Below are 13328 nucleotides of genomic sequence, written 5' to 3' on the forward strand. Positions count from 1 at the left end.
GGACCAAAGGTCTGTAGAGGGTAGTGATGGCTGTCTACCTAACACCCATTCCCCCTGATCTCCATCCCTCAGAATCAAATTCAAGGGTACCCTTCCCTTTATACACAGCCATGGGACCCCAGGAAGGTGACACCCTCATCTTGGAAGCTATTTTCAGTGTTCCAACCTCCCTGGGCATCAGAACCACTTGAGAATGCCCGGTTTTGACCATGAGCCAAATGGAACGAAATCTCTGGGGAAGAAGCCTGGACAAGAATGCCTTAAAAGCTCTCCAAGTCACTCTGATTCACTCTGTTATAAAGCAGAAACTAACACACCATTGTGAAGCAATCATACTCCAAGAAAGATGTTTTAAAAAAAATAAAAAATAAAAAATAAATAAAGCTGTTAAAAAAAAAAAGGCTCTCCAAGTGATTCAGGTACCCAGGGAGGACTGAAAAGTATAAGTCAACTGATGCCTGACTGTCTGACCTCTTTCTGTTTCATTTGGGAAATGTTGAGTGTTCTGCTATTCTGGAGCTATGATTTGTGATGGTGCAAAGTGAGGCAAAGGGAATCTGTATAAAGCAGAAGACATGTGCATCAACAGTCTCAGGACAGAAATTAATCCTTGTACTATGAATCTCACAAAAAAGGATGTTGAGTGAAAGACTCCAAACATAAAGCAGCGTACACTGTGTGATTCCATTCATATAATGTTCAGGAACAGGTTAATCCAATCTCTGGGTGTGGAGGTCAGCAGAGTGGTGTCTTTGGTGGGGAACTGACTGAGAGACTGGGGAAAACCTGCTTTGGGGCAAAAAATGCTCCACAACTTGATCCAGGTGGAAGTCATATGAGTGGGTACACAGAAAAATGTACAATTGAGTTAGACACTGAAGACTGTACATTTTACTGAATATAAGTTATACCTCAAATAAATAAGCATATTCAAATAATAACTCATGCTAAAAACTGGCATAGTTGTCTTTGGGCAGCAGGTTCCTGGAGGGGAGAGAACTGGGTTCAGAATGAGCAAAAGATACTGTGAGAATGAGTGGAGTAGCAACAGTCATGTCAGGAACAGGGCCTGCCATGGGGTGTGAGTGACCAGGGAGCATTAGCTGTGTTCACTATTATAAACTGCTTTTTTAAAAAAAGTTGACCCATATTTTGTTTACTTAAATTGATTTCTTCAGAAGGGGAATCTTATATCACTTGTAAATGGTAAAACTAGATTCCCTTTTCACAAATAGGTTACCATCAAAATATAATAATGAAAACAGAATAATGTTATAAGTTCCAGCAAGCTTATGTGGCCTGCCCTGCAGTATGAGTCAGGGGCTGCTCCTCGTGTTGAAAAGGAAAAGTAGCCAAAGTTAGGGGAGACATCAATGATTTCTCACTAAACTAAGACCCTCCTGACAAGAATCAGAAGGCAGGAAAGAGAAGGGGAAAAGGAACGGCTTTCTCAGGTATCCATCAATGCCAGCTGATATTGTCTGCACACCCTCAAACATCATCTTCTGTACCAGCAGAGGATTGTGGCCCAGGCCTTAGGAAGCAAGGGATGATCATGCAGGCATCTGGGGAAAAAATAAGCCTTTAAACCGAGATTGTGTAGTTTCACTGTTGCTGGGTGGCCTGCCTGACCCATGGACGTTTTGGAAAATGGTCCTTCATCTCTAGCCCCTGCTCACTGGGTTATGGGGACACCTAATCCAACAAAGCTTGACCATTCAGTTTCGCTCCAGTAAGAATCTGGAATAAGGGCCTCAGACTAAGGCCAGCCTGTACTAGGTACTGGGGTGAAGGTGGGCTTCATTTAGTTCTTGGTTTTACTTCCTGTTTGTTGGCCCTTCATGGTGCTTGGCTGGACACAGGGAGACCAGGAAAGAGGAGGTGGGACAGGAACACAGCAGGAGTTATGGGTGGGAGGGAGGGTGGACTCCAGGGGCCTTGTCTACCAGTCAGGCCTGGAGTGAGAGGGTAAAATGAAGAAAGAGGCTGCGGGTTCCCCACACGGGAGGGAGGTGATCCTTACCCAGTAAGACCAGAAGACTGCAGGTCTCCAGCATTACCTCCTGATACAGGGTCTTCTGTGCCAGATCCAATTGCCCCCACTCCTCCCAAGTGAAGGTCATGGCCAAGAACCTGAAGATCATCGACACCTGGAAAGTCAAACAGAGACAGCCACCTTGACTTTGGGACTGTTAGATGAGATTAGAGTGTTGCTTGGTCACTGCTAAAGATGCAGAGAGACTCAAGGCCTTAATCACCAAGCACATCTAGTGAGCCAAGCTCTTTGCTGTGTTCAGTGTGGAGGCTGATGCTGCCTTTCACATAATGCAGTTGTACCAGAGAGAAATGCCATCAATGGGGGAAGCCATTGGAGAATGACACAAGGTTAGGACAAGTCCATAGGACTATAAGGTGCAGACAGTAAGTGCTCTGGTGTGTCAGAGAATGGGAAAATAAGATAAAAATTCCAATAATAATGGCAGCAGCAGCTGAGCCTCACTGGTCCTCACTGTGTATCAGCACGATGCCAAGGGCTTCATAGGGTCTGTTAAAGTGTCTAAAGTCCCAGGTCTGGACCCAGATTCCTAGGTTTCAGTCCATCCTTTAGAAACAAAAATTTGCCAGGTACATGACCTTGGGGAAAGCACTTCATTTTTTTTTTTTTTTTAACATCTTTATTGGAGTATAATTGCTTTACAATGGTGTGTTAGTTTCTGCTTTATAACAAAGTGAATCAGTTATATATATACATATGTTCCCATATCTCTTCCCTCTTGTGTCTCCCTCCCTCCCACCCCTCCAGGTGGTCACAAAGCACAGACCTGATCTCCCTGTGCTATGCGGCTGCTTCCCATTAGCTATCTATTTTACGTTTGGTAGTGTATATATGTCCATGCCACTCTCTCACTTTGTCACAGCTTCCCCTTCCCCCTCCCCATATCCTCAAGTCCATTCTCTAGTAGGTCTGTGTCTTTATTCCTGTCTTGCCCCTAGGTTCTTCATGACCATTTTTTCCCCCTTAGATTCCATATATATGTGTTAGCATACAATATTTTTCTCTTTCTGACTTACTTCACTCTGTATGATAGACTCTAGGTCCATCCATCTCACTACAAATAACTCCATTTCGTTTCTTTTTATGGCTGAGTAATATTCCATCGTATATATGTGCCACATCTTCTTTATCCATTCATCTGTTGATGGACACTTAAGTTGCTTCCATGTCCTGGCTATTGCAAATAGAGCTGCAATGAACAATTTGGTACATGACTATTTTTGAATTATGGTTTTCTCAGGGTATATGCCAAGTAGTGGGATTGCTGGGTCATATGGTAGTTCTTAGTTCTTTAAGGAACCTCCATACTGTTCTCCATAGTGGCTGTATCAATTTACATTCCCACCAACAGTGCAAGAGTGTTCCCTCTTCTCCACACCCTCTCCAGCATTTATTGTTTCTAGATTTTTTGATGATGGCCATGCTGACCGGTGTGAGATGATATCTCATTGTAGTTTTGATTTGCATTTCTCTAATGATTAATGATGTTGAGCATCCTTTCATGTGTTTGTTGGCAATCTGTATATCTTCTTTGGAGAAATGTCTATTTAGGTCTTCTGCCCATTTTTGGATTGGGTTGTTTGTTTTTTTGATATTGAGCTGTATGAGCTGCTTGCAAATTTTGGAGATTAATCCTTTGTCAGTTGCTTCATTTGCAAATATTTTCTCCAAGCACTTCATGTTTTTTTAACCCTCTTAACAAAAATTATTTTAAATTAATTTTTATTGGAGTATAGTTGCTTTACAATGTTGTGTTAGTTTCTACTGTACAGCAAAATGAATCAGCTATACATATACATATATCCCTTCCTTTTTGGATTTCCTTCCCACTTAGGTAACCACAGTGCATTAAGTAGAGTTGCCTGTGCTCTACAGTAGGTTCTCATTAATTATCTATTTTATACATGGTATCAATAGTGTATATGTGTCAATCCCAGTTTCCCAACTCCTCCCACCCTCCCTCCCCCCTTGGTATCCATACATTTGTTCTCTATGTCTGTGTCTCTATTTCTGCTTTGCAGATAAGATCATCTATACCATTTTTCTAAATTCCACATATATGCATTAATATATGATATTTGTTTTTCTCTTTCTGACTTACTTCACTCTGTATGACACTCTCTAGGTCCATCCACATCCCTACAAATGACCCAATTTTGTTCCTTTTTATGGCTGAGTAATATTCCATTGTATGTAAGTACCACATATTCTTTATCCATTCCTCTGTTGATGGACATTTAGGTTGCTTCAGTGTCCTGGATATTGTAAATAGTGCTGCTATGAACATTGGGGTGCAAGTGTCTTTTTGAATTATGGTTTTCTCAGGGTATATGCCCAGCAGTTGTATTGCTGGGTCATATGGTAGTTCTATTTTTAGTTTTTTAAGGAACCTCCAAACTGTTTTTCATAGTGGCTGTATCAATTTACATTCCCACCAACAGTGCATGAGGGTTCCCTTTTCTCCACACCCTCTCCAGCATTTCCTGTTTGTAGATTTTTTTGATGATGGCCATTCTGATTGGTATGAGGTGATACCTCAGGGCAGTTTTGATTTGCGTCTCTCTAATAATTAGTGATGTTGAGCATCTTTTCATGTGTTTGTTGGCCATCTGTATGTCTTCTTTGGAGAAATGTCTATTTAGGTCTTCCACCCATTTTTTGATTGGGTTGTTTGTTTTTTTGATACTGAGCTGCATGAGCTGCTTGTATATTTTGGAGATTAATCCTTTGTCAGTTGCTTCATTTGAAAATATTTTTTCCCATTCTGAGGGTTGTCTTTTCCTCTTGTTTATGGTTTCCTTTGCTGTGCAAAAGTTTTAAGTTTTATTACGTCCCATTTGTTTATTTTTGTTTTTATTTTCATTACTCTAGGAGGTGGGTCAAAAAAGATCTTGCTGCAACTTATGTCAAAGAGTGTTCTACCTATGTTTTCCTCTAAGAGTTTTATAGTGTCCGGCCTTACATTTAGGTCTTTAATCCATTTTGAGTTTATTTTTGTGTATGGTGTTAGGAAGTGTTCTAATTTCATTCTTTTACATGTAGCTGTCCAGTTTTCCTAGCACCATTTATTGAAGAGGCTGTCTTTTCTCCATTGTATATTTTTGCCTCCTTTGTCATAGATTAGGAGATCATAGGTGCGTGGGTTTGTCTCTGGGCTTTCTATCCTGTTCCATTGATCTATATTTCTGTTTTTGTGCCAGTATCATACTGTCTTGATTACTGTAGCTTTGCAGTATAGTCTGAAGTTGGGGAGTCTGATTCCTCCAGCTCCGTTTTCCTTTCTCAAGATTGCTTTGGCTATTCGGGGTCTTTTGTGTCTCCATACAAATTGTAAAAATTTTTGTTGTAGTTCTGTGAAAAATGCCATTGGTAATTTAATAGGGATTGCATTGAATCTGTAGCTTGCTTTGGGTAGTATAATCATTTTCACAATATTGATTCTTCCAATCCAGGAACATGGTATATCTCTCCATCTGTTTGTGTCATCTTTGATTTCTTTCATCAGTATCTTATAGTTTTCTGTGTACAGGTATTTTGCCTCCTTAGGTAGGTTTATTCCTAGGTATTTTATTCTTTTTGTTGCAATGGTAAATAGGATTGTTTCCTTAATTTCTCTTTCTGATCTCTCGTTGTTAGTGTATGGGAATGCAAGAGATTTCTGTGTATTAGTTTTGTATCCTATGACTTTACTAAATTCATTGATTAGCTTTAGTAGTTTTCTGGTGGCATCTTTAGAATTTTCTATGTATAATGTCATGTCATCTGCAAACAGTGACAGTTTTACTTCTTCTTTTCCAATTTGGACTCTTTTATTTCTTTTTCTTCTCTGATTGCCATGGCTAGGACTTCCAAAACTATGTTGAATAATAGTGGCGAGAGTGGACACCCTTGTCTTGTTCCTGATCTTAGAGGAAATGCTTTCAGTTTTTCACCATTGAGAATAATGTTTACTGTGGGTTTGTCATATATGGTCTTTATTATGTTGAGGTAGGTTCCCTCTATGCCCACTTTCTGGAGAGTTTTTTTTAACATAAATGGGTGTTGAATTTTGTCAAAAGCTTTTTCCTGCATCTATTGAGATGATCATATGGTTTTTCTCCTTCAATTTGCTAATATGGTGTATCACATTGATTGATTTGCATGTACTGAAGAATCCTTACATCCCTGGAATAAATCCCATTTGATCATGGTGTATGATCCTTTTAATGTGCTGTTGGATTTGGTTTGCTAGTATTTTTTGTCTATGTTCATCAGTGATATTGGCCTGGAATTTTCTTTTTTTTGTGATATCTTTGTCTGGTTTTGGTATCAGGGTGATGATGTCCCCGTAAAATGAGTTTGGGAGTATTCCACCCTCAAGCACTTCATTTCTTTGAGCCTCAACTTCCCCATAGATATAGTAATAGTTACCACATCACTAGGTTGTTCTGAGAATTAAAGAAAAAATGTTGCAAAAGCAAACATTGGAGTGAATGGCTTATGTAAGGACTCGTGTGTGTGTGTGTGTGTGTGTGTGTGCGTGCATGTGTGTAAGAGTTTGGAAGTTTCTTCTTTTTTTGTAATTACTAGTAATTATATTTCTTAGAACCATATCAGATTTACAGAAAAAGTCAGCAGATAATAGAGAATTCCCATATTTACCACTTCCCTCCCCAGTTTCCCCTATTATTAACATCTTACATTAGTATGGTACATTTGTTACAATTAATGAACCAGTATTGATATATTATTATTAACTAAAGTCCATAGTTCATTCTGACTACCTTAGTATTTATCTAAAGTCATTTTTCTGTTCTAGAACCCCATCCAAGATACCACACTGCATTAGTTATGCCTCCTCAGGCTCTTCTTGGCTGTGACAGTTTCTCAGACTTTGCTTGTTTTTGATGATCTTGACAGTTTTGGTCAGGTATATTGTTGGATGCCCCTCTATTGGAACTTAACTGTTGTTTTTTTTTTTCATGATTGTGGGACTTTTCTAACGGGCCTATCGTTGTGGGGGAGGAAGATCAGAGATGTAGAATGCCATTTTTACCACATCATAGGAAGGATACATACTATCAACATGATTTATGGCTGCCTATTGATGCTCACTTTGATTACTTGGCTGAAGTAGTGTTCATCAGGGTTCCCCACTGTCCATACTGTACTCTTAGAAAGTAAGTCACTATGCACTGCCCATACTTAAGGAGTGGGGAGTTATACTCCCTCTCCCTTAGTGTGGAGTATCTACTAAGTTTTTTAGAATTCTTCAGCACAGGAGATTTGTCTTTTATTCCTCATTTATTAACTTATTCAATAATCTATTTGTATCAATATGTATTCATATACTATTATACTTTGAGGTGTAATTACATATATATATATACACACACACACACAGAGATACACATATATATATACTGTTACTCAAATTTTTCCATCTTTGGCTAATGGGAGCTCTTTCAGTTGGTTCCCTGTGTCTCTTTGACATACTCCCATCATTGTGTGTTTTTTTGGAGGACTTCCTTACTTTCTGGCATTACTAGATTGACCCAGTCCTAGACTCAGCCATTTCTCCAAGGAGCCTTGATTCATTTTATTAGAGAATTGTATTAGAATCAAGATCTGAGCACTAGGTGTGCTCACTGTTACTTGGGATGTCATTGCTTTTAGGCCCTCTCAGCTAACAAAACAAAGAAATATGTGTATACACTAATCTGTATCTGTATAGACCATCTGTATCTATATAAAATTAAACGAGTTCTTACTGATGCCTCCACTCTAATCCACTACCACATGGATCATTCTAGTCTCCTTTCTTTACTTATCTGTAAATTCCTGCTCCAACAGTGAAACACCTGGCTCCTACCATCCACCATCCATTAACTTAATAGTTCAATACCAGGGTACATATATAGCACTATCAGAATTGTTAACCTGTACTCCTGCAGGGACAACTTTATCAACTAAAGTGCATATTTGCAGTTCAATTTGCCTTTAGTCTTATAGATCCCATTCATTTCCAAAGTTACTTAGGTCAGCACCTTTTCCCCATTCCCTCTGTGAGGTTGTTTCATACATTCATAATACAGTTAGATTCTCTGGTTGCAGTATGCATTATTTTCTGGGATCTCTCAATCTCCTAAATTGTTATTTTAATTTGCACACATTAAGGTTCACTTTTTGTATTGTACAGTTCTATGGGTTTTGACAAATATATAACAGTATCAGAGAATAATTTCACAGCCATAAAAATCCCCTGTGCTTTATATATTCATCCCTCCAACCTTCTCTCTAACCCCTAGCAACCACTGATCTTACTGTATCTATAGTTTTGCCTTTTATCAAATGTCATATAATTAGAATCATACAGTTGCCTTTCCAGACTAGCTTCTTTCACTTAGCAATTTGCAAATAAGAATATACATTAAAAAGAAGAATTTAATAAGTCCCCACATACAGATCACTCAGTTTCAACATTTATCCTAATTTTTGCTACTCTTGTTTCATCTGTCCCCTCTTTTTTTTTCCTGGTTGGAGCAGTTTAAGGAAAATCCTATAATTACTTCAGTATGCATCTCCCACAGATAAGAACATTTAAAAAATATAACCATGCCAATATCATACCTAAAAAATGTAAAAAGATTCCTTAATACTCAGTTTGTACTTAAAATTTCCTGATTATATCAAAGATGGCATTTTATTGTTGGTTTGTTCAGTTCATCATCCAAACAAGACCAATCTCTCTCTCTCTCTCCTTCTCTCTTTCAATCTCATAAAGAAGAAAAATCTTTTGTCATCACAAATGAGATGTTGGGCAATGGAATAAATTCTTACATCAAGCTCATTTTGGTGTTGGTTACAAATATAAACATCAAGAGATTTTTTCAGAGAGCCCAAGAGAGAGTAGATATTAAATAGCATGAAATTTCAGCAAAGCAAGCTGAATTTTGTTTTGCTTTGTCCTGGTGTTGCATTATTTCTGCATCATATCCACTTAGCATGAGCAGAAGCAAGAAAAACTACAATCCTGCAGCCTGTGGAACAAAAACCACATTCACAGAAAGACAGACAAGATGAAAAGGCAGAGGGCTATGTACCAGATGAAGGAACAAGATAAAACCCCAGAAAAACAACTAAATGAAGTGGAGATAGGCAACCTTCCAGAAAAAGAATTCAGAATAATGATAGTGAAGATGATCCAGGACCTCGGAAAAAGAATGGAGGCAAAGATCAAGAAGATGCAAGAAATGTTTAACAAAGACCTAGAAGAATTAAAGAACAAACAGAGATGAACAGTACAATAACTGAAATGAAAAATACACTAGAAGGAATCAATAGCAGAGTAACTGAGGCAGAAGAACGGATAAGTGACTTGGAAGACAGAATGGTGGAATTCACTGCTGTGAGACAGAGTAAAGAAAAAAGAATGAAAATAAATGAAGACAGCCTAAGAGACCTCTGGGACAACATTAAACGCAACAACATTTGCATTATAGGGGTCCCAGAGGGAGAAGAGAGAGACAAAGGACTCGAGAAAATATTTGAAGAGATTATAGTCAAAAACTTCCCTAACATGGGAAAGGAAATAGCCATCCAAGTCCAGAAAGTGCAGAGAGTCCCATAAAGGATAAACCCAAGGAGAAACATGCCGAGACACATAGTAATCAAATTGGCAAAAATTAAAGACAAAGAAAAATTATTGAAAGCAGCAAGGGAAAAACGACAAATAACATACAAGGGAACTCCCATAAGGTTAACAGCTGACTTCTCAGCAGAAACTCTACAAGTCAGAAGGGAGTGTCATGACATATTTAAAGTAATGAAAGGGAAGAACCTACAACCAAGATTACTCTACCCGGCAAGGATCTCATTCAGATTCGACGGAGAAATCAAAAGCTTTACAGACAAGCAAAAGCTAAGAGAATTCAGCATCACCAAACCAGCTCTACAACAAATGCTAAAGGAACTTCTCTAAGTGGGAAACACAAGAGAAGAAAAGGACCTACAAAAACAAACCCAAAACAATTAAGAAAATGGTAATAGGAACATACATATCGATAATTACCTTAAATGTGAATGGATTAAATGCTCCAACCAAAAGACACAGGCTTGCTGAATGGATACAAAAACAAGACCCATATATATGCTGTCTACAAGAGACCCACTTCAGACCTAGGGACACATACAGACTGAAAGTGAGGGGATGGAAAAAGATATTCCATGCAAATGGAAATCAAAAGACAGCTGGAGTAGCAATACTCATATCAGATAAAGTAGACTTTAAAATAAAGAATGTTACAAGAGACAAGGAAGGACACTACATAATGATCAAGGGATCAATCCAAGAAGAAGATATAACAATTATAAATATATATGCACCCAACACAGGAGCACCTCAATACATAAGGCAACTGCTAACAGCTATAAAAGAGGAACTCGACAGTAACACAATAATAGTGGGAGACTTTAACACCTCACTTACACCAATGGACAGATCATCCAAACAGAAAATTAATAAGGAAACACAAGCTTTAAATAACACAATAGACCAGATAGATTTAATTGATATTTATAGGACATTCCATCCAAAAACAGCAGATTACACTTTCTTCTCAAGTGCACACGGAACATTCTCCAGGATAGATCACATCTTGGGTCACACACAAATCAAGCCTCGGTAAATTTAAGAAAACTGAAATCATATCAAGCATCTTTTCTGACCACAACGCTATGAGATTAGAAATCAATTACAGGGAAAAGAACATAAAAAACACAAATACATGGAGGTTAAAAAATATGTAACTAAATAACCAAGAGATCACTGAAGAAATCAAAGAGGAAATCAAAAAATACCTAGAGACAAATGACAATGAAAACACGACGATCCAAAACCTATGGGATGCAGCAAAAGCAGTTCTAAGAGGGAAGTTTATAGCAATACAATCCTACTTCAAGAAACAACAAACATCTCAAATAAACAACCTAACCTTACACCTAAAGGAACTAGAGAAAGAAGAACAAACAAAACCCAAAGTTAGTAGAAGGAAAGAAATCATAAAGATCAGAGCAGAAATAAATGAAATAGAAACAAAGAAGACAATATCCACTTAGCACTGCCACCTGTGCAGAAAATAATCTATGCAAATAGTTGGTCTACAGAAGTCATGCTCAAAGTGTGAAGCAGAGACTACTGAAGCAGAGACTCTGGCAATGGAGCCCAGCAATCTCTGTGTTAACAAGCCCTCCAGGTGATGCTTTGCTTAAAAAATAAGTTTCTGGGGCTTCCCTGGTGGTGCAGTGGTTAAGAATCTGCCTGCCGGGCTTCCCTGGTGGCGCAGTGGTTGAGAGTCTGCCTGCCAATGCAGGGGACACGGGTTCGAGCCCTGGTCTGGGAGGATCCCACATGCCGCGGAGCGGCTGGGCCCGTGAGCCACAATTACTGAGTCTGCGCGTCTGGAGCCTGTGCTCCGCAACAAGAGAGGCCGCGATAATGAGAGGCCCGCGCACCGCGATGAAGAGTGGCCCCCGCTTGCCGCAACAAGAGAAAGCCCTCGCACAGAAACGAAGACCCATGCAGCCATAAATAAATAAATAAATAAATAAAATTTAAAAACAAACAAAAAAAAAACACAAAAAAAAAACCCAGCAAAGTTTCACTTCAATGTGATTCTTTAAAAAAAAAAAAAAAAGATTCTGCCTGCCAATGCAGGGGACACGGGTTCGAGTCCTGGTCTGGGAAGATCCCACATGCCGCGGAGCAACTAAGCCTGTGAGCCACAACTACTGAGCCTGCGTGTCTGGAGCCTGTGCTCCGCAACGGGAGAGGCCGCGACAGTGAGAGGCCCACGCACCGCGATGAAGAGTGGCCCCTGCTCGCCGCAACTGGAGAAAGCCCTCGCACAGAAACGAAGACCCAAAACAGCCAAAAATAAATAAATAAAATAAATTTATATAAAAAAAATAATAAGTTTCTGGTGTACAGCATTATAATTCAGTATCTGTACAAACTGCAAAGTGATCACCACCACAAGTCTACCATCCATTACCATACAGTTGACCCCCTTTATTTTTCCCCATTCTGCATCCCCATTCCCCTCTGCTAATCACTAATCTGATCTCTGCATCTGAGTTTTATTTCACTTGTTTGTTTGTTTTTAGAGTCCACATATGAGTGATAAGCGGTTAATATCCAAAATATGTAAAGAACTCATAAAAGTCAACAACAAAAAACCAAACAATCCAATTTAAAAAATGGGCAGAGGATCTGAATATTTTTCTTAAAAAGACATACAGATGGCCAATTCAGGCACATGAAAAGATGTTCAACGTCACTAATTATGGAAAATGCAAATCAAAACCACAATGAAAAAGGTATATGTAGGGCAAACAAAATGAGAAAAAAAAAAAAACCCACAATGAGACATCACCTCACACTGTTAAAATGGTTATCATTGAAAAGATAGGAAATAACAAGTGTTGGAGAGGGTGTGGAGAAAGGGAACCCTAGTACACTGTTGGGAATGTAAATTGGTGCAGCCACCATGGAAAACAGTATGGAGATTCCTCTTAAAAATAGAGCTACCATATGACCCAGCTATTCCACTCCTGGGTACTCATCCAAAAACCACAAAAATACTAATTTGAAAAGATATATGCACCTATATGTTCATTGCAGCACTATGTACAATAGCCAAGATACAGAAACAACCTAAATGTCCATTGATGGATGAATGGATAAAGAATATGTATATATACACAATGGAATACTACTCAGCCATAAAAAAGAATGGAATCCTGTCATTTGCAACAACATGAATGGTATTATTATGCTAAGTGAAAAAAGCAGATGGAGAAATACAAATATTTCCATGTCTTTTGTGACTTGACAGCTCATTTAAAAAAAATCACTGAATTCCATTGTATGTATGTATCACAGTTTTGTTTTGTTTATTTTGTGTGTGTGTGTTATCGTTGTTGTTGTTTTAGTCCAGTCACATATAGAATGACATCTTACTTGCTTTTGGTTTTGGAAAATTATGAATAAAGCTGCATTCATGTGCAAGTTTTTGTGCGGACATAAGTTTTCAACTCAATAGAGTAAATACATAGCAGCATGACTGCTGGATCATATGGCAAGACTATGTTTAACTTTTTAAGAAATTGCCAAACTGTCTTGCAAAGTGGCTGCATTAGTCAGCTTGGGCTACCATAACAAAATACCACAGACTGGGTGGCTTAAACAACAAAAATTTATTTTCTCACAGCCCTGGGGGCTAGAATTCCAAGA

At 38.6% G+C, this 13328-nt stretch overlaps 1 protein-coding gene across 3 annotated transcripts in view; it reads right to left on the reverse strand.

The window, feature by feature from the left end:
• LOC309616220 (zinc finger protein 550-like) overlaps positions 1 to 13328 on the reverse strand; it is a 35419-nt gene that overhangs the window by 6761 nt on the left and 15330 nt on the right. For 2 of the 3 annotated variants that reach the window (XM_082366557.1, XM_082366556.1), the window contains exon 4: positions 2024 to 2189. In XM_082366557.1, the coding sequence (XP_082222683.1) occupies positions 2024 to 2189 (166 nt within the window). The remainder of the gene's footprint in view (positions 1 to 2023; positions 2190 to 13328) is intronic. The other variant, XM_082366558.1, reaches the window with a different exon arrangement.

The sequence above is a fragment of the Balaenoptera borealis genome (genome assembly GCF_965194805.1).
Source record: "Balaenoptera borealis genome assembly, chromosome: 19".
NCBI classification, from domain to species: Eukaryota; Metazoa; Chordata; class Mammalia; order Artiodactyla; family Balaenopteridae; genus Balaenoptera; species Balaenoptera borealis.